The sequence below is a fragment of the Melospiza melodia genome, chromosome 15 (assembly GCF_035770615.1).
Source record: "Melospiza melodia melodia isolate bMelMel2 chromosome 15, bMelMel2.pri, whole genome shotgun sequence".
In the NCBI taxonomy this organism is placed as follows: domain Eukaryota; kingdom Metazoa; phylum Chordata; class Aves; order Passeriformes; family Passerellidae; genus Melospiza; species Melospiza melodia.
This window is the reverse complement of record NC_086208.1, coordinates 4,468,936-4,490,190: the sequence shown is the minus strand read 5'-3', so window position 1 is coordinate 4,490,190 and position 21,255 is coordinate 4,468,936. Positions and strand designations below refer to the sequence as shown.

Below are 21,255 nucleotides of genomic sequence, written 5' to 3'. Positions count from 1 at the left end.
TATTTGAGTTGTCCTTCTTTTCCTGTCAGAGATGCTGGTATTTGAAAAAAAAACAAACCCCATAATGTGGAGTTGTGACTCCTATAACTGCAGATGTTGCTTGGAAGGGACATCTGGAGGGAGGTCATCTTAGTCCAGCCTCCCACTCACAGCAAGACTGTTGCCGACATTGGCTTAGGTCAGTTACAGCTTTCAGCATTTAAAATCTGCCAGGATAGGCTCCCCCTCTCTGGGAACACATCCTGGTGTCCAGCCTGAACCTGCAAAGCCAATAGAGCTGGGGAGGATTTGGTTCTGTCCTCTGTGCCACTTCCCCCCAGTGCCTTTAGCTCCATCAGGTTGGGCCCCTGTGCAGGCTGCTCAAGCCCATTCCCACCATCCCTTAGAGCCCTGAGCATCTTGGGGGAGCCCTGGCTGCTCAGTCTCCAGCTGTGCCACAGCTGTAAGGGTGAGCCCCCAAAACTGGACCAGTCCCTGGGTTGTAGGGCAGAGCAGGAATTCAGTTTGTTCACTGCTGGATGAACCTTGCCTGCACACAAGTAAAGGTGTTCCTCTGCTGGAGATCAGTGCCTGTACCACCCAGGAGGAGTCTGCTTAGCTTTAGTTATTTTCCAGATGAGGAGTCAGGATGATGGGATGCTTAAGGGTGGTTCTAAGGATCTCAGCAGCTGCAAAAGCAGGAGAGAAAAGGGTGAATATCAGGCATGTTGTACTTGTGATAGAGATCTGCAAAATCTGTAAATGCAAGAAGCATTTCTACCTCTGTCTGTAGAAAACATCTACCTTTACAACTGGGGTGGGATGTGGGAAAGCATCAAATATTCGAAACATGGAGCAGGATTTTATTCTTAGATCACTTGGATTTCAGTGCTGGGTGGAAAGCACCAACCCAGGAGAAAGCAGTACAGGGTGATAGCTCTCCTCAGTCCCTCCAGGCCTAAAGCCAAGTGTAATGGGTGAAAGGGACAGCAGGAATTGAGTGCAGTATCTGCTGCTCATCAAAGGTGATTCTGAAACTGAAGGAACAGGAATTTGAGTAGTATGGCCCTTCAAAATGGCCTGAACTAGCAACTCATAATTGTAGAGTGAGTTTATTAAGGCTTTTTGGTTTTGTTTGGTTTTGTTTTCACTAAAATACAACATTTTTGTATTTTAGTAAGGAAGGGGATAAAGTAAGTTTTAGATTTCATGTCTCACATTAAATTGCAATGACAGGCCACAGGGTTACAAATGGAACTACTTCTAATTTGGAGGTAGTTTCAAGGAGAAATACACAGTCCTTAAATCATTTGCTTCAGCAACAGTTCTGTGGGATTGAAGATAAAATACTCTAAATAGCTGTGTTCTATGCACACTTAGATTGATGGTGAAAATCTGGACAAGAAATTATTAGTACAATCTTAATTTGAAACTTCAGAGGGGCCTTGGTTTCAGTTTTCTTCTGGGGTCAACAGAAAGCTCTGGTGAAGGGTGCACTGTGAGGAATGATCAGGCAGGTGGACTGGAGGAGCAGGATCTGCCTACCTGTGTGCTGAGGATGGTGAATGAGGATTTGTCTTGAGGGATAAAAGACAACTGCAGGGATTTCCAGCAGCACTGAGGCACTGGCACAGAGCTCAGTTAAAATGGCAACTGGAACTGAAGTGTCACTTCTGGTCTTTGTTCTCTGTCCCTAAGCACAGGATCTGTCCTGAAGCCATCAGCTGGGACAGGCCAATTGGTTCATGGGGTAAAAAATTCCTGCTGTGTTATGATGTTTGATTTGAAGGACTGCTGAAGGGAAACAATGACATGGTTAACTTAACCTTTTTTATCGTTGTTTTTTTTCCCCAGAGGTATGGAGAACTTGGTAGCTGGCTCCAATCTTCCTCCACTTTTTACAGATGAGGATGGATCTAAGGAAGGTGCTGAAATTAATGTAACTGGGTAAGTAACTCCTTTTTCACCTTCAGCTGGTAGATACTATCTCAGCACCTGTCAGGGAGATTGTTTCAGTGGAGGAGGGCATTCTGAGTAATTTGTAAAAATAAGAGAAATAAACCTGACAGAATTCCATTTTGCAACGTTCCCTTGGCCTTGATAGAAGATCACAGGACTCTGTTTAGGAGTAACCAGAGCTCTTCTTAACTGATGGAAGTGGTCACAGACTGTTCTTTAGTATCTCTTAGCTTTAAAAGGAAAATCCCTAGGATTTCAGTCTTAAGAAAGTGACATTATGGGGACAGAGAGGGAGGAAGTATCTGTTGGTCGTAGTGGCCTCTGCTAAGGAAATTATTTCAATTAAGGATATCATCAATGTATATCAAGGATCTCTGAAACTGATGTCCAAAACTGATCACTGACACTGATATGTCATTTTTGTCAGTCTGACTCTGTTTTTAGAGGATGCAACAATGGCCTCTTAAAATCACATTGCCAAGAGAAGTTTTCTTTTAAGAATACATGAAATTTTTGCTGTATTTTTATAATTAAAGCTTCTTTTCCATTTTGGAAAGCCCTAAACAGTAAAATTCAGATTTTCCAGTCAGGTAAAATTGAATGTGAACACTTTCACTCTAGATAGGTCTGAATTTGGATTTACTTATCTGGGACTTCAAACTTGGTGCCAAATGAGATCCATGTTCAAATGAGGCTTGTATTTAAGAGGTGTTAATATTTTGGCCGAGCTTTCATCAGTATTTGTTGCAAATAACTGCATCACATGAAGTTTCTCCTGTAGAGAAGTTTAAAGAACTTCTCTGCTAAGGGGGAATGGAGAGGAAAGCTGAAGTACTCTTCAAACCCTAACGTGAATCCAGAGCTATGTTGTTCCTATTCTTTCTGACACATAGCAAATATAATTAACTTCAGGGAGGATGTCTGCTCTGTTCCCTTGGTCCCTCTCTAATTGTCAGTAATGTGAGCTCAATCTGCTGTCTCAAAGTCAGCCATGGATCTCTGCAGCCCTTTTGTCTTTACCAGTAATTATGTCACAATTGCTGATTGTAGTGAGTAATGAAAATATGCTGTTCTCTCTGAAGACAGATATTCCCATGGGCATTCAAATAACAATTCTGTTAATATATATCAATTTTTTATAGCTGTAGTCTACATTAATAGAAACAGTTATTTTGAATATTTAAAATTTGCCATAGACATGAGTAGCTTTAGAGTGGAATAAATGAGCAAAGGAGACTTGAAGCATATCCTGCTGTTAAAGGAATTTTCGTGAATGTAACTGGGCAAGGCCAAGTATTCTTTAGTCTCAAGAAGGGTTTAGAATCTGAGATGAGTCCAAAAATTTTACATTAATTTGCCTGCTGAGCACAGGGCTGAGAATGTCCATGGAGTTGTTGCCCCAAAATATGTGTTCAGCACTGTCAGTCTACCTTCAGAAGTATTTCTGCACGTTTGCTCTTCTTTTTTGCCTGCAGCCATCTTGCCCTTTTTTGGAGTAAGGTAGATTGATACAGCTCTTGCAGCAAAATTAAATTAGAGCCATTCTGGAGCCTGTTGGGACCTAGTCATAATTGTGTTTAAATCCCCATGTGTATGAACAGGAGAGTGTGTGGAATGAAGTTCAAGCCAAGATCATACTCAATCACAGATCTCTACATGTGTTTGTGGAGAAATATATTAAATACATCCAGAAAGGTGTATCTTGGTTGATGATTAAGCTTTTAATTTCAAATGCCTTATGGTACTTTTGAAGAAGGATAGATTCACACTGACTGGTTTCTGATGCAAACGTTCACTTGCCTGCAAGTTGTTTGTATGATCAAATGCTTCACTAAAAATGAAACAAAATACCACTTTAAAAATCAAACTGGTCTGAAAGTCCATGGGAGCTGTGGTAGTTATAGTGGTTGCTTGGATGGAACAGCCAGTTCTTCAGAAATCACTTCTAAATCCCATTTTTCTTGCTAGTGTGAGAATGAATATATTTGCAACATTTTTACATGTTTTAGAAGATTAGGGAGGAAGTGATTTAGGAATGATGATTAAAGTTTTTGTTCTCCACTTCTGTGCTTTTTCAGATTAGCTAATTCGGAGAGTTCTTTCAGTGGTGGAGCTTCACAGCCTGTGAATAACCCAGATTTGGTGGAGGACTTGTCACAGGCTCCGCAGCAGCAAAATGAGTCTTCTAATGCTGCTGAAACCACTGAGCAGAAGCCTGAGGAGGAGGTGAGATGAAATAATAGTAACTTTTCAATGAAGCAAAGGCATAGAATTTTGTCATTATATTGTCTTACCTGCTCGGATTTTATTTTTAATAGGATCACAAATTTTTATCCATTTGCCATGTTCATCCTCTGATTGCCTAATTTCCTCCTGTGTTGCACAGCTGCACACAGATAGCTGGCAGTGCAGAGAGCAGCACATGGGCCTCAGCTTAGCCAGAGGGGCCACAAGCTGGTGCTGCATTCAGGACTGAATCTTCAACTGCCACAAATTATCTTCTCTCTTGTGAGCCATTGTAATGTTCTGGTAGTAACTGAGGTCTTTAAAACCATTATGTTTTTGCTGCTTTAGACTATACCTTGTGTACCATCCAACATTGATTTTTGGTGACTAAATCATGAAGGACCTGAAGTTGCACTAGGAAGAGGTTTTGGGGTTTTCTGGTTTGGTTTTTTTTTTTTTTTTTTTTTTGATAGATGTATCTGATATTCTCCCCTGTAGTTTGTTTTCAGCTGTGAGGTCCTTTTTTAATTGAGTAATAAAATTCCAGGAGGGAAACAAAAAGTAACATGATGGCAGGAACATGTTGATCTGGGGAAAGATTAGAAGTGCTGAAAATAATTGTATGTACATAGCACTAGAAAATAGTGTTGTCCAGAGCTTGCTGTAGAAATAATTTGAAGCCAAGAGGATGAGTGATAATGTTGTTATTCCTGTGAACTCACAAGTGTGCCCCAGACACATCTTACAATATTCCCTCCTTTGGAGTTGGTTTGTTGCTCCATTGGAGGTGGTTACTGGGAAAGACAATCTACTTAGCAGATGAGAGTAGAAAAGCCTGTTTACTGTCTTTACAGCCACATTTTGGGCACATTGTGCATGAAGGACAAAGATCTGGAAATGACTGCTTATCTATTATTAACTAGTACACAAAATCTCTCCAAAAAACCTATTGAAGTAAATGACTTGTAGGGGAGGGTATGTGAGGGTGAGAATAACTAAAACCAAGCAAACAAGTAATAAAAGAATATTTGCAGTTGCATTAGTTGAGATGGTCATGTTGTGGATTATCAGTCCCTGTGATTTTACAATCAGAAGTTGATGCCAATGTTATCTTGTTGTCCCTGTGGACTAGGAGACAAAAGTCAGGATATCACTAAAGTAGGGTTTGAAAATCCATGGAGAGGATTGCAGCCGTGTACTCCTGATGAAGTTGTTTATTCCTTCCAGAGGGAGTTATTTTCACTCAGCCTGAATTACCTTCATTTTCATCTTGCAGCAGCAAAGAACCAAGCGAGGAGGCTGGGCCAAGGGGAGGAAGAGGAAGAAACCCCTGCGGGACAGCAATGCCCCCAAGTCGCCCCTGACCGGGTACGTGCGCTTCATGAACGAGCGCAGGGAGCAGCTGCGGGCGAAGCGGCCGGAGGTGCCTTTCCCTGAGATCACCAGGATGCTGGGCAATGAGTGGAGCAAGCTGCCCCCTGAGGAGAAGCGGGTACCACTGCACTTCCTTGTCCTTGCTGCTGAGTGGGAATGTTGTTAGTGAGGAAGGTGACACGGGCTGGTGGTTGGAATCGTGTTTAGGAGGCTATTTCAAAATGAGGGCCACAGGTTCACATGATGCATCCTGGCAGGGCCGTGGCATCTCCTCCAGGGGGGACTTGAGGAGAGCTGTGTCCTATAGGTAAGGCAAGAATACATCCAGAATGGAGGCATTGCTCTAATGAGACATCCCACCATTCATGTGATCCATCTGGATGTAACTCTGCTGTACCAACTCTGATACATCTGACACATGTAAAGCCAAAGTCTTGAAATGCGATGTCTCCTAACTGGGAGTCCTGTGGCATTCTGCACTATCTGACAAGTGAATGAAGCTCAAGGCTGTGTTTGGGCTGGTTTTAAGGGCCTTCTTGAGAGAACCTTGTTAATGGGTTAATTGCTAATTAATGTCTTGCTGTCTTACTGTCCACTCCTGATTGCCAGTCGGAGATTTCTGCAAAGCAGTTTTTAAATCATACTGCTACTGAATGCTCTCATATGAATTTAATCTTCATATTTGAACTTAGAAAAAATGTTTTAAGGGTGTAATGATAATGAGATGACACAAAAAACCAAGATTTCCTTTTGTTGCTTTTTACTAAGCTTGTAGAATACCACTTACAGAGATGATATAAAATGGTGCATAGGCACTGTGATTGAACCATAATGGAAAATATGTGGCAAGGCAAAGCTATTGATTTGGTAACAGGGATAGTGAGCATGATGTTGCTTAGAGAAAAGTCAGGATTGCTCCTGTGTAAAGTTGGAAATTTGCATCCATGGAGAAGATGTCTTGTGGTGATGAAAATGTCTGCTGGGAGAGAATGGTAAAAGACATCTGCCCCTCTGTTCCCTGCACTTTAACATATTCCTATCATGTCTCAGGCAGATTTTTAACCTGAAAAAGGAAATTTAGTTCAAATCTCTCTTCTGTATGCTGCTTTTTAAATCCCCAGGGAATCTGTCCTCAAGTAAAGCTGTAAGTTTGTAACTCAGAGCAGGTCAAGGGAAGACTGCTGAGCCCTTTCAGCAACGCATTGCTGGAGGTGGAAAAAAAGATTTAATATCTTTCAGAGAAATAACATGTCCAAAAGCAGTGCCAACCCAAAAGCATCACTAAATTTGCAGCTCAATCCAGAATGTTACTATTGTCATCAGCCAGGTCAAAACTGTGTTGCAAATGTATGGAAATCATAACTTACAGGTATTGCCATGATGACTTAGAGAATACCAAGTGACTAAGGTTCACTGATTTAATTCTTACATTCATTGAATTTTAAACTCATTTGGAGAAAAAATTGGGAAGGCGACTCTTTTTCTTGAGAGGATCCCATTAGTAAGCCTTGTGACCATTCATTAAATGTTTTTCAGTTCATCAGTTCCCTCAAAGAATTTTCCAGCTAAGCTTATTCTGTCTTGCAGATGTGTGAAATGCCTTCAGGCTAATAAAAAAAGGCTTCTGTTAACCAAAATGCAGATGGATTATATAAATTGAAAATTTTTCTATAAACCAAAACGCAGCTAGATTATATCAATTAAAACCAGGCTTTTTTTATCTTTACACTGCTCTTTGCAATAGCCGTGATGTTTTGTTCACCTCTCAGCTGTGCCAACTTTTTCGTGGTGCTTTTTTGTCTGTGGGGCCTGAAAACAAGTGTGTGTTTGGAAGTCTGCTGTTATAGGTCTGAACCATAAAGCATCATCTCATCTATCATCTGATAAGATGTTATTGTTTGGCAGCACTTCCTCCTAGCCACAGAACAGGAATTCTGAAGTGTCTGGTCTGTAACATGTTGGCAATGTTCAGTTGAGTAGGGTAGCAAGTTACTCCTAGGCCTAGCAAAAAAAAAAATTAAGAGAATAGTTATTATAAAAAAGAGAGAGAAAATGGGACACCAGAATACAGTAATTTATCCAGAGATCTTTTGTCGTTCCACTTCATTGTTTCTTCACTCCTCTCCTGTTTGCATAGGTGAAATGGATCAGCACTTCATTTGACAAGTTGTTTTTCTTCCCTTCCTCCTGAAGGGGAGGGAACTCCCTGAAACCCTGGGACTTTTTTGTTTCAGCGCTACCTGGACGAAGCAGACAGGGACAAGGAGCGCTACATGAGGGAGCTGGAGCAGTACCAGAAGACTGAAGCCTACAAAGTCTTCAGCAGGAAAGCACAGGACAGACAAAAAGGCAAATCACACAGACAAGGTATTGAATGGGACAAAAGGATGTGCCTGGCTAGAACAATAGAAGATTCCCTGCCAGCCACGCAGCCTGACACTCCTAAAAAGCCTTGCATTTAAAGGCTGGTTAAAAAGGCTGGTTAAATATGTTCTTTCTGTGGCATTTACCTCAGCTGTGTGTAAAGGGAATTAGACTTAGGTGAATTTAACTGTGTCTAGATTGTGTTGGAGGATATGCTTTAAGAACATCAAAGTTAAGCGCAGCTTCTCTGTGGCTTTGTAGGAGATCTGCACAAGTCTGTCTAGAATTGTTGTGTAATTAGGGTTGTGTAACTGCCTTAATTCTTTGCTTCTTGTTTTCTTAAATTTTGTTTATTTTGAGAGACTTCTTGCTTGTTTTCTTTTTCAGATGGAGCAAGACAGCCAGCTCATGATCATGAGGTAAACCTCTTTAGTTCTACATTTACATCAGTGGATTATTTTCAGGTGAAAAAAACTTTTAGTGAAGTCAAAACCCAGTATATCAGAACTTGAGTGTGAATTCTTCCTTACTAATGCAGGTTAGTAAGGAAGGAACTCTTCCTGATGCAGGTTTTGGAAAGTTAGAAATGACTGAGTATTCTTACACTCATTGGTATGACAAAACTCAATTTGGTGAGTCTTGGACAGGTCCAAATGATGGAATGGAGCATAGTATACACTGAAAACATTGGTCTGTTTTGTAATGCAATGTTAAGAACTTAAAAACAGTGTGAGACCTCCATAAGCCTGCCAAGTCAGCACCTTTAGGTGGCTGTTTTCGGGTACTAATTTTTTGCAGTAGCACAAATGCTTGTGGCTTCCTTGAGAAGAAAATGGGTAAAGCAACCAAATAAATGGAAAATCTCTGGCTGAAACCCTCTCCTGCCCTCCCTTGCCCTCTGCATATAATGTCAGAGTGATAATGTCTGGAGCTCATCAGCTACAGCACAGGCATCTTACCACAAATCTCATGTGTCCTGGCTGACTGTGATTTCTCTCTCCTTGAAACACTGCAGCTTTCTCCAGTTGTATCACCTAGGGCCACAGTGCTTCTGTAATGGTTACCAATAAATTGCAAACAAAGAGCAGGGAAAATAATCTTGATTATACGCAGCCTCTTCACTTGTAAGAAATAGGGCTTTCTGAAAGATCTGTTTTTCTTTGTGAGGCTTTTTGCCTTGGGAAAGCAATCCAGTTTGCTTCTAATGTGTTCATTACAATAGTGACAAGGCTGAGCACTGCTGAGAGGCAGCTACTGGTCTTGAAGGAAAGTACCTTTCACTTTCAGGACAATGTTTTGGTAGCATGTTTTTTATATGCCTTTTATTAACTCCTAAAGGAAGTGCTTGCAGTGAGGTTATCCTTTGGACGTACATGGTCCCCAAGTTTTCTGATTCTACAATCACTGAATCAAAGTTTGTCTCTAATTGTACATAAACTGAAGGCCTCAAGTTCTAGGTTGGCTGTGACTGTTACATATTGTTTAAGTTATATAGGTGGCAGACTACAAATTTGGAGTCTTCCCTCTTACCCTTCTGATTCAAGCTATCATTGCTGATGTTTCACATCATAAATGCAGTAAAAAATGAATTCTCCTCACCCTGCAGGACATTTAAGCTTCATCAGATACAGCTGAACATCAACCTGTCAGTCAGACATCCTACTCTGAACTGTGCCTTTGACTACTTGGTGTTTTTCACCTTTATATTTATAATATCCCACATGCTTATCACCTGATGTGCTTTTGCATCTTTTGTGCAGGGAAGTCAAGTATTATAATCCTGTATAGGAGGGGAATAAGCAGAAAAGCTTAGATTGCTTTTAGAAGTATCTGCTCACGTTGTTACTGGAAGTGAGGCTAAAGCTCTTTGTCATCTTGCTGCTTTCTCCTGTCCACACTGACTTCTGTTGCTGTGTTTGTGATTAGCAGGTACAAGCTGATGAAATTATTTCTTGAGAGAATATAAGAAAATAGGATCAAAAAGCTTTTTTCTTTCCCTTTCTCAACTTAAGTGTTTACTGACGTGGTTTCTGTGAGTCGGTGTTGAAGATATTTTCAACATTGTACGTAGAGTTGACCTCTAAAGAGTTTCATGATGGACAATTCAAATACTGATTATAATAAAAAATAACTAAAGGATGAGAGAGAACTTATAATAGATATTGCCTTGAAAAACATGCACACGCTGTCCCTGAGCTCATCTATATGCATGAAAGAGAACATTTTTCTTCCTTCAAATTCTAGTTTCATAAATATCACATATAGCAATATACAGTGGAACTGTTGTCATCAGCAGTGGCTAAACCCCTGGATAATTGTTCTCCATTGTTCTGTTATTGTTTATTTTCTCAAGCTGCTTGATTCCAAGTGGGTCTGGCATCATGCACTCAGTTACACTTGTTACTGGAAAGCTTTCAAAGGTGTCTGCACACAGACTGAGGAGAGCAGGGGTTGCCTGGTGGTGCCTACTCTGAAAACACTTAATGGGGTAGTACATTTGCTGTATCTGTTCCTTCCACTGTCAGCAGCCTGACCATGGCAGCAAAAGTGAGCTTAAACCCCCCAAAATCTCAGCTGTCTCATTACCATACTTCACCAAGTCTCTAAGAACTTCAAGCCTGATTCATTGCAGAATCTTCAGAGTTCAGCCTCAGTTTTAATAACCAGATGAGATTGTTGACTCTTGAAGCATCTCAGTCTTATTTAAGGTAAATGATAGAATTCTGATTCTCTTTTGGTTTGAGGGATGACTAAATGATTCGTGAACTGAACAGACTGGGTCCTTTCCAGTAGGAGGTAATCAAAGCCTTTTAAATGAGGATTTTAATCTTCAGTGAACCTCAGAGTGGCTTAAGTACTTTGGGGTTCTCAAGAGGATCTTTTATGTGCTGGGTAATGTATTTTGTAATGGGAGAGTGCTGATGGTTTTAATGATCACTCTTCTGCTTAGTAGAATTTCTTGCCTTTTGGAAGCTGGGCAGTTACATCTAAAGCCTTAATATTTTTGGTTTTTGTCTGAAGAACCTTTGCAACCTAGGGCTGCAAAGAGAATATCTTTTCCTGGCAGTGCTGTCTCCTCCACCATCTATTCTGTAGGAGCCAGTGATGATCCCAGCCAGTGGCTCTTTGCACACAGGTAGTAACAGTGAGCACAAATTAGAATGTTTAAAATGGATGTTTTATAAGTGTTCTAACCAAGCTTCATAACTGCCAACATTTCTTAGTGCACATTAGTTTTGAGATCGTGGATTCTGGGGTGAAATTAATTCTTTAGCCATCTAGGCAGCGTTCAGACAAAACAAATGGATTATTCACACTTCTGTGTATGTCTTCTCTTTCTAAATATACTCTTGAGACCTTTGCCCTGTAGCAGCACGTACAAAAACTTCAGTGAAAAGCAGGTGTGATCATAAACCCTAAATAAATCCTACTGTGCATCACAGAGCTAGGAAGAGTTGCCCTTCTCTCCAGTCTTCCCTGTTTCTCACGTGTCTCCAGCTGATTCAGGCCAAGTGAGGTTTGAATTCTCACTCAGTAAATACAGAGCTCCTCAGCTGTAATTGTGCCACACAATAAAAGCTAGCTTATCTTTAAAGGCAGTCAATGGACAGTCTGTCTCCTCAGGGCAAAACAGAGTAGCTGTAGTTCCATCTAGTCCTGTCTGTCCTGGTTGGTTGTCAGCTGGCATTCAGGTACCCCTCGGTGGCAGACAGCACCGTGGTACCCTGAACTCAGGGGCCACAATTCCCTTATCAGCTGTCAGACATTGGGGTTGTCTGCTGGAGGACACCAGTCACGTGTAACACTGCCATTCTGGATGTTGAGTTTGATTCGTTATCAGCCATGGTGTTTGAGAGTTGTGAAAAGCTTTTGTTCTCCACACTCTTTCCTGCTTAACTTTATTTCTGTGTTAAGTTACAGCTTGATTGTAGTTGCTACAATTTATCAAACAAAATTTACATTGGCTTTGTCCATAATGATTCAGGTGCTAAAACAAGCATTAATTCCTGTTGATTTAGAAGTGGTGACTGAAGTATGTTATAGTAGGGGGTTTTTGCCTTGAGTCAAATCACATTATGTAGAGTTTTTTGACTAAGTTATAGAGCATTTCCTGATTTACAAGTGTTTTTTGTTTTTTCTCTTTAGTGTTGAAAGGCCAAGAACCATGAAACCTATGGTGCATTTTGCTCACTCTGTCTCCTGTTTGTTGATATTCCTGTAAAGACTATTTCAGAATATGTCAGTTAGTTGATGGTGGAAAATATGAATGCATTCAGATAGATAGTTTAAATAATAATAATTTAAAATAATAATGATTCTCATGTATAATGCCATTAGGATGAAAGAGTATATTTTAGTACGTTGTATGTTCTTTCTTAATGATGGTTTGATTAAACCTATATCTTGAAAATCTAAGACACTTCCTTTGGCCTTCTAGGAGCTGGAAGTGTCTTTAATATCCATACAGCTTTTAGCTGCCTCAGGTTTTGGTCTCCTTGGCCTTTTATTCTCATGATCAAAACAGTTAAATGAATTCCTGAAAACAAACTGTTTAGCTACATTATTACTTGTTCTGTTGTAGAAAGAAGCAGATACAAAGGAGAGATCTGTCTTTGATATCCCAATCTTCACAGAAGAGTTCCTGAATCATAGTAAAGGTAATTTTAACTTTTCTAGGATACTTTCCTCTTTGCTTTTCCAAAATTTTTGGCAAATGCTGTCCAGCTGAAGAGTCCTTGCACTCCTCCCATCTCAGCTCACATAAAGACTTGGGTATAGTTTCTGCTATTACCTTACCTCTGTATATACACAATGGTTGAAAAGCAGTTTTTCCTGGCATTGTCTTCCCAAATCAGCCTTTTTTGAGAATGTTTCTAATGTTTATTCCAGCCAGTTCAAACTGTCTACTGTTCTATAGGACTAAGAAATATTTGAAATGTATCCTGTTAGTGATTGAGGCCGGTTAGCAGTATTTTATTTCCCCCCATATGTGGAAGATTACACTGATATATTTTCTGTTACTCTGTTTAGTTTTCATATCTGTGTGTCTCAAGAGTTGAGTATTTTTTGCCAGATTTCTTGAAGACTTTCTTGACTGAACACAATTTAGATTCAGATACTTTCCATGGTCAACAGAAGATTATTTTTGTAACTGGTGTCTTGATTGCAGGATTCTTAGCCACTAAACTTTGTCATGCTGATTGCATTTGAAATCAGCCTTGCAGTCTTCCTCCCTGATCAGTTCCCCCATTCATTTCCATTCTGATGCTTTGAATGTTTTCCTAGTTGTCTTTCTCTCTAGGAATGATCTCTGTGAAGTGCCACTGTAGGTGCTGTTGTCACTCCATGATGTGATGCTCTTTATCTATAAACCACAACGGCACCATTTGTAATTATCCGCTGAGCACTCCAGAACATTCTGTCTCATTGCCTGCTGGTCCTAGAGATGTTTGTAGCAGATTCTGACTCTCTGGGATGGGTTGGTGTTGGCAGCCCGTGAGGCGGAGCTGCGGCAGCTGCGCAAATCCAACATGGAGTTTGAGGAGCGGAACGCGGCGCTGCAGAAGCACGTGGAGAGCATGCGCACGGCCGTGGAGAAGCTGGAGGTGGACGTGATCCAGGAGCGGAGCCGCAACACGGTGCTGCAGCAGCACCTGGAGAGCCTGAGGCAGGCCCTCACCAGCAGCTTCGCTGCAGTCCCGCTGCCAGGTGGGCCTGGGACATCAAACTGCTCGTGTTTATATTGTGTTGTGGGCTGCTGTCACAGACATATTTTATGAAAAATCCGTTTGTTAGGATTTTTTCTCCTGAGAAGCTGAGAACATATTACACAAACAAAGGCCTAACCCCCTGAACATCCATTGACCGAATCTCCTCCCCGCTGCTAGTCCTTTCATGCTGACTCCTCTCCTTCATAATCATAGCAAGCCAAAATCACCTAGAACAAGAACCCGTCACCCACAAACGAATCTTTGCCACACAGTAATCCTAGCTCAACTATTCATCCTTCTAACCTTCTCAGCCTCAGAATTAATGCTCCTCTGCATTGCATTCAAAGCCACCCTAATCCTCATCCTCATCACACAATGAGGGAGCCAGCCAGAACAAAATGTAAACAATAATTATCTGTTGCTGTGGAATGCAACAGGTGCATCTGTGATTGGTCTCATGTGGTTGTTTTTGATTAATGGCCAATCACAGTTCAGCTGTCTTGGACACTCTGGTCAGTCACAAGATTTTATTATCATTCCTTTCTATTCCATGCTAGCCTTCTGATTGATCCTTTCTTCTATTCTTTTAGTAAAGCTTCAATATATAATTTTCTTTTAATATAATATATATCATAAAATAATAAATCAGCCTTCTGAAACATGGAGTCAAGATTCTCGTCTCTTCCCTTGTCCTGAGACCCCTGTGAACACCACCACACGCTGCTCTTGTACTTCTGTGCTCTTGGCTGTTTCTGAGCTTTTGTTGCATGGGATAATGAAATACTAAAATGCATGCAGGGAGAAGTGTAGAGTCAGTGCTTTATTTCAACATGACATTTATTTTCTTATTGCTCCGACTCTTCCTAATAAAGTGAGACACATATTCAGTCCTGGCTCTCCTTCACTTGTTTTATGAAAATGTTACTGAATAGAATAGACAGGACGTGCAAGTTCCTTGATTAAAATAAAGGCTGTGTCTGTATTGTCAGCTGCCAGGGAACCTGCTTAGATTCTATGAATGCCCAGCTGAAAGAGTTTGTTATAATCAACTATGCGACCCAAATAAAAGAAAGCCATGCTTCATTAGTCCTGGTATCCTTGGAACTACTCACTTTGTGGAGTTAGGAGGACATTGTTTAGCAGAATCTGTCACAAGAGCAGTTTGTGTTGGCACAAATTACCCTTAGCTTAGTGTTAACTTTTTTGAATTGCTGTGGTCATCAAAGCACCTTGTGGCTCATTCACCGTAGGCAGCGGGGAAACCCCGACGATGGAGACGATCGATTCCTACATGAACAGACTGCACAGCATCATCCTGGCCAACCCCCAGGAGAACGAGAACCTCATCGCCACCGTGCGCGACGTGGTCAACAGGCTGGAGCGTTAGTGACAGGGTGAGTGCTCCCTCCCAGGCTGCTCCTGCTGCCTGCTCCCTGCCTTTGGCCCCTGTTCTGCTGCTGATGCCTCTGCTCTTCACCATATTGTACAATCAAAAAGGTTTCTTCCTCAAAGCTGCAGGAGCAGGTTGTCTTAATGAAAGTCAAATTGGGTTGAAAGGATTCCACGGCATTAAAGGGCTCTGAAATTCCCTTTAGCTCCAAGATCTTTATGTATTTGTGTAAGGTGAGTAAGAGTTCTGACAGAATGGTAACAGGGTGACTAATTTAGAAGAAGATTCCTTTCTTGAGTGAAGTAAATCTGAAGATTTTAGCAGTAATTGTAGAAACTGATGGCCATGGGGAAATTCTATTTGTCTCAAGAGGTTACAGGTGAACTCAATTCTGTTATAAATTGAAAATACCTCTGCTCAGTGGCACCTGTAGTCAAGCTGTTGTAATGAGGAAGGCTTAGATGCAAATGGAACACTGAGGTATGGTTTAAGCTGTACATAGCATTTGTTAAGACTAATGTTTATGTGGCATGTGCGTAGATTATTATTGAGCTCATGATTCTGTATTTTTGCTGCTGTTTAACAGCTTGGAAAACTGTAATAGAGAACAGAGTAGAAAAACAAATTAACAAAGAAGTAAATACCAGTCTTTCTGCATTAGTGTGCTGCTTTGCATTTCCCACACCTCTCACTCCCCCACTTGCCCATGATGCACAGCACTAGGCAGCCATGAGGAGTTTGCCTATTTCTATTTTAACAAAGTGCATACCTTCATTCTTCAGGCATTTATTATGTAGAGATCTACTGTACATGTCTTGAATAGTGTTTAGAAATGCAAATAAAGCTGCCTTGTGCCATCTGCAAATATGAAGACAGGGCTTTTCATCCTTTCTGGTTCTGACCTTTTGTGGTGCTGTGTAGAACAGTTAATTACACATTTCCCATTATAGTGTGGCTTTAGCTGGGAGATCATTGTCCTTCAGGAGGGTAGCCAGATGGAACGGACTGTAGTTCTAAGAGATGACTGAGCTCCCAGCAGAATAAAGAGGTGCCTTTACTGCTGCTATTTGTGAAGGGAACAGCTTGTCGATCCAGGTCTGGGATTTTTCAGCAGCTCATCAACCTCCTCCTTTTTGTATACTGTTTTCAGTTAGTTCTCAGGCTCAGAGGGAGAATTGGGAGGGGAGGGTTTACAGAATGGCTAACAGGGAGAGCAGTTTCTCATCCATCAGTTATTAGAAGGGTATGCCAGGCCCAGAAATGGATATTTGTCCTTTAAGCACCTTGCTAGAAAAATCATATCACAAAACTACTAAAATCTAGGCTTTCATTCTCTTGCCAGCTGGCTTCATCTTTCCTAAAGGATGGACAATTCCTGTGTTCCCAAACATATAATTTTCTTGGATAGGCTAGATTTGGCTGTAATTGATTTAGAAAAAGTAATTCTTGCTTTAAAATTCTTCCTTTAAAATTCTTTCTTCTAACCTCTACTTGAAAAATAGTACTTCTTTCCTTTCTTTTCCTACCAATGCCTTCCCTCTTTTCAGCAGCAAAACAGTGTGAGGCAGTCAAAAATGGGATTAATAATCACATAGTTTCACTGGATAATGACATGCATGTAATGGAATATAATGATCAAATAATTATTGGGACTGTAATGATACTGACTTTCACTTGGCACTGATTATATTTTGAGACTAAATTTTGGAAGGAAGAAGGTTGGGTGTTGTTGGATGCAAACCTAGAAAATAGAGATTCCCTGGAAAACAGGGAAGTTTTGGATTGAAGGTTCATCTGGCATATGATGAACTGCATCAACAAACTGTCATCACCAGTGTCCCTTTGTTACACATGTGCACATGTGTATATTAATGCTGGATGTAATCTCTGTCAACCAAGTGGTCTGTTTGAGGCTGGGACACATCACAAATCAATACCACAGAAAACTGTGCCATAATGCTCTTGAAAACAACTCTTTCACAGATCTGAGGTGGGTTTTGGTGGCTTTGTACATTGTGTTTAGGGATATTTGATTATACTGGTCAATATTTTGGTTTTTCTGTACTGCATGGTAAAAACTTCCTTGTGCAAACAGTATATGGGGAGAAGAGGAAGGGTTTTGTTATTTAGCACTGGATGGAAACAGAACTCAGTCTAGTTGTGTCTCTAGAGGCTGCTTTACTATCCTGAGTGTTGTGTTTTCAGATCAAACACCCAAACCCCTGTCATGGTGCCTGTTTGGTCCTGGCAGATTGTAGCCTTCTAACCCTTATTTTTCTGTTTCGTCTGCAGGTCTCGTGACCCGGGGAAGCTTTACAAAGTTTTTTTGGCCAGTGTGGAATAAGAAGCCATGGGGGAAAGCCTGGGGTGGGAGGCAGGATGGCAGGGTTGTGCTGGGCCCTGCCTGTGTGATTTGTCAGGGAGACAAACAGATCAATGCATTAAGAGATGTTAAGAAGCCACGGACACCGCCCACTAAGCATTTGGAACTGTCCTCTGTGTGACCATTTAAGAGCATGCAACTTCTGTGCAATCTACATTTTTTTATGGATTTTGCTGGGTGTGAGGGTGCCTGCATTCTGTGGACTGGCTGGCTGTGGAGATGAAATCTCAGCTTGTGAAATGGAGTCAGCGTATATGTTGTAGTAATAACTTTGATGTGTTATATTGCCTAATGTCTTCTAGTGTCTTTTATTTTGTTTTCATGTTTATTCTGTGGGGTTACCTTCCTTCAGTTCTCTTCTTTTGATCTTGTTCCCTGATTCTTGCAGTACCGGATAGCAGTGCTTGTGTTCTCTGCTCTAACAGGGAGTTTTCCTTGGTGCACTGTCTTGTCCTCCTGCTATGTTTATAGGAGCTTTTCTTAAGCAAAATCCTGGGGCTTTTTTTGTGTTAGCCTGCAGTTCTTACAATGTGAGTTTGCCCCTGCTAGAGGCTGGCTGTGGTTGATGCTTTGTGACTTGATTCTGCTATGAGACAGACTTCTTCTCTCCCCTCTCTTCAAGAACCTCTCTTGCACATTGCATCCTGCTCTTCTGTGAAGGTCTCCTGTCATCTCTTGAAAATGTTTGCTGGAGCATTTTACTATCACAAAGATCAGTGAAAATCAAGATAGAAAGTGAAACATTAGTTCTTCTCAGCAGGGAAAATGGGATTCTTCAGTTTAGACTAAACCCACAAAGCTTGCCCTTCATCTGATACATTGTTCAGTCTAATTTAATGTTATTGCTTTGTTTTTGAGAGAATGATCTCATGGGGAAAGCAGTTTTCTGTAAAAAGAGAAATGGGCACAGGGATTGCATTTTTTTCCTTCCCTGCCCTCCTGAAATTGCTGTGCTGGGAATCAATGTGTCTGGAAGGAGCACATATATTTTTGCATGAATTATTAGAGCAGAGAAGGTTATTAGCAACTAGGTCCGCATAGCCCACAGAACTCAGCATTGCAGCTTGTTTCTGCTCTCACCTTTTGTACAGTCCAGTACTGCCCATGGCATTCAGCATTTTGTGTTCCAGCTGACCTAAATGGCCTTTCACTTGCATTGAGTAGAGCTCTGCATGTTTGAGTCTGATCTTGCAGAGCTACACCATACCTCCTGGCAGAGCTGGGGCACCCAATGCCTGCATTGGCTTATGCAAAGCTTTCCCTGCCCTTTGCTTCCTGTCAAATTGTTGGTTTTGACTTTGGCTCAGCACTTGTTGGACATCTCTGGGCTTTATGGGGGTGGTTGAAATGCTCTTGCTCCCACATGACAATCTCTTTGCTCCAGCTCATGACATGTGTTAAGATTCCCTGTTGAGATGTGGAGGTTGTTTGTGTTGCTGTCAGCATCATTTTAATGTACCTGGACACGAATATTTTGAAGATTAAATACCAGTTTCTTTTTTTCCTGTGCTGTACACATGGACTTCATGCTGGCCTGGAGCCATCTTCAGGTCAGTACCTTTATGCCAGGTCTCAGCTTACTCCTGGGGTTATTGCTGTAGCCAAGAAGCAAGGATTTCCATGTAAATCAAGTCTTCCTTCAGGGAGGAAACTCCTTTCTCTTGTTATGTTTTGCTTTCAAGACTTCACAAAAAGGAACCTCAGTTTGCTGCATTGATTTCCACTCTCCTTAGCATGGGTGAGACCAACTGATGCTGCCATGAACTTTTTTAGTGTGTTCTGTAAAGAATGTTGTAAATCCTAGAGGTTGGTAATGCCTCCGGTAGAAGCACCTACACCTTCATCTCATGTATGTATCTTGGTTTTTTAGAACTGGTGATGTTTGACTCTCTGTTGAAGTGGCCAAAATGCACTGCATAGCCAAAAACCGATTTACAAAATCCTGAAGTTCTGTCTGTGGCGTCCTACCTAATACCTGGAGTTGTATCCCATAATGACTCCAGAAATTCCATGTAATGTAGGATGCAGTTCCAGGCTGTAACACATCTAATCCATCAGTAGGGTCAGATGGCTTCAGGCTGCCTGCTTACAGAAATCTGCTCATGGATGCTGCTCATCCATCTCTGCTGAGAAGCATGCCAGTGTTGTGGGATAGGAAATTCAAGGTGATATTATTAGCTGGGGGCTGACAAATCTCTTGCCTTTTCCCACAAGGAAGGAGGTGGGGTGCGTTATCCATCTTGAAGCAGCTGGGAGAAGGCTGAGTTCTTGCTCACTGATGATGTGACAGATGATATTTTGTCTCATTAAGAAGCTTCTTATTTATGTTTATTAACCCTATAAAAATGGATTTTGTCTTTCCAGTGTTTTCAGAGTGTCACTTCAGTTTACAGTTTTCAGTGTTGACTGATTAAAAAAAAATGAAGTGGGTGTCAAGGAGAAGAGAAGAATAAAATGATTTTGTCACTTGCAGAAATGTTAAGAGAAATATATGAAAGCAGAATCCATTTGCTGGATTAATGTGTTTGGAATTGTTTAAATGCCAAGTTTTCTGTACAATGTTTTTGTAATTAAACTTTGGAGCTCCTTGGTTTCTAAGAAGTTGATGTGCTTGTTTGACACTGCTTCATTAAAATTGTTCAACGCTGAATCCATTCTGATTCAATTTTAACTGCATTTTCATGAAAGAACTGTTACTACATTGACCTCTTGTCAGAGATTTTGGCAATTCCACGTTAACCTTTGAACAGAAATGTGCCTCTTCCACCTCTCCATCCTAAGTACCTTCCTCTGGAAAAGCTGAAGGAATTTAGGTAATTAGTTACAGTGGTGAAAGCATCAGAGGTTTTGGTTATAGCTGATGGTTGCCAGGGTCTTTCCCCAACTGGACTAACTTTAAAAATGTCTCATTCATCCCTTTTTTTACATCTTTGTCTTCCTTTATCCTCCCTAATTTCCCACCATCATAGTGATTTTCTTTAAGAACCTTCTGTATCCTAACTATTGATAACTATTCATAACTCCCTACTTGCTTTTCTTTTCCCCTACTAGATTTTTATCCTCTCTTTACCCACCTGCTGGCCGAGAATGGAGCAAACTGTAGCCTCATGACATTTGTACTTGGTGTAGGTGCTCTGTGGAGGAGTTTGCATGACTTTTGTCTCTGCTGATGCTCTTTTGAGGTCACAGTGCTGTGAGCAGCCATGTCTTTATGCTACTTTTGTGGTCACATCTCATTATTTTGGTTGACAGATTAATGCCTGCTCTGTCTATACCAACAGGCTTGGTACTGTCCTCTTCCTGGGACAGACCATCCTGAGATTTAGAGTGCTTTGGAGATTTTTTTAAACCACTAATTGTGTAATGATAAAGATACTAAAAGTAGAAAGGATGTAGGGAAAAGCTGCACAGGAGAATCAGCTGCCATGTGCCACTGGCTGGTTTGGAGCTGGAGACAGGAACAGCAAGACAGGTGCACACCCAGAGGAAAGAGTAAGAGGAGAACAGCAGTGAGTTCATAACGAGAGAAAAACCTCATTCCTCTGTAACCTGTGCTCCTGTTTGTGGCACCAGGAGCAGATGGTGGTAAATCATGCTCAATTTGAGCAATGTGGTGTAATACTTCCTCTGTTTGTTCCTGTTTGTTCCCCCTGTTTACTCTGCAGCTGGGCAATTGGACTGAGGATTAATTATCATCCAAGGGAAGTGGGGGGATCTGAGGCCTTCGGGCTCTTGAGAGGAAGAGATCACTTCCTCTCTGCTCAGGCAGCTTCCTGTTGATAATGTGGAATGTGGATTCATTTGGAATCTGAAATTGGGTCCTTTTTAACCTTCTGCTTCATTTCAGTTGAATCCTTCAGAGTCAGGAA

The 21,255-nt window shown here is 41.2% G+C and overlaps 1 protein-coding gene across 2 annotated transcripts in view; it reads left to right on the top strand.

Annotated features, from left to right (window-relative positions):
• Nucleotides 1-20,036, top strand: part of HMG20A (high mobility group 20A) — a 39,910-nt gene extending 19,874 nt beyond the window's left edge. For both annotated transcript variants that reach the window (XM_063169457.1, XM_063169456.1), the window contains exons 2-10: nucleotides 1,834-1,926; nucleotides 4,017-4,164; nucleotides 5,441-5,656; nucleotides 7,773-7,905; nucleotides 8,290-8,321; nucleotides 12,485-12,560; nucleotides 13,396-13,611; nucleotides 14,864-15,007; nucleotides 17,296-20,036. In XM_063169457.1, the coding sequence (XP_063025527.1) occupies nucleotides 1,838-1,926; nucleotides 4,017-4,164; nucleotides 5,441-5,656; nucleotides 7,773-7,905; nucleotides 8,290-8,321; nucleotides 12,485-12,560; nucleotides 13,396-13,611; nucleotides 14,864-15,000 (1,047 nt within the window). In that variant the 5' untranslated portion in view covers nucleotides 1,834-1,837 and the 3' untranslated portion in view covers nucleotides 15,001-15,007; nucleotides 17,296-20,036. The remainder of the gene's footprint in view (nucleotides 1-1,833; nucleotides 1,927-4,016; nucleotides 4,165-5,440; nucleotides 5,657-7,772; nucleotides 7,906-8,289; nucleotides 8,322-12,484; nucleotides 12,561-13,395; nucleotides 13,612-14,863; nucleotides 15,008-17,295) is intronic.
• Nucleotides 20,037-21,255: the final 1,219 nt, after the last annotated feature.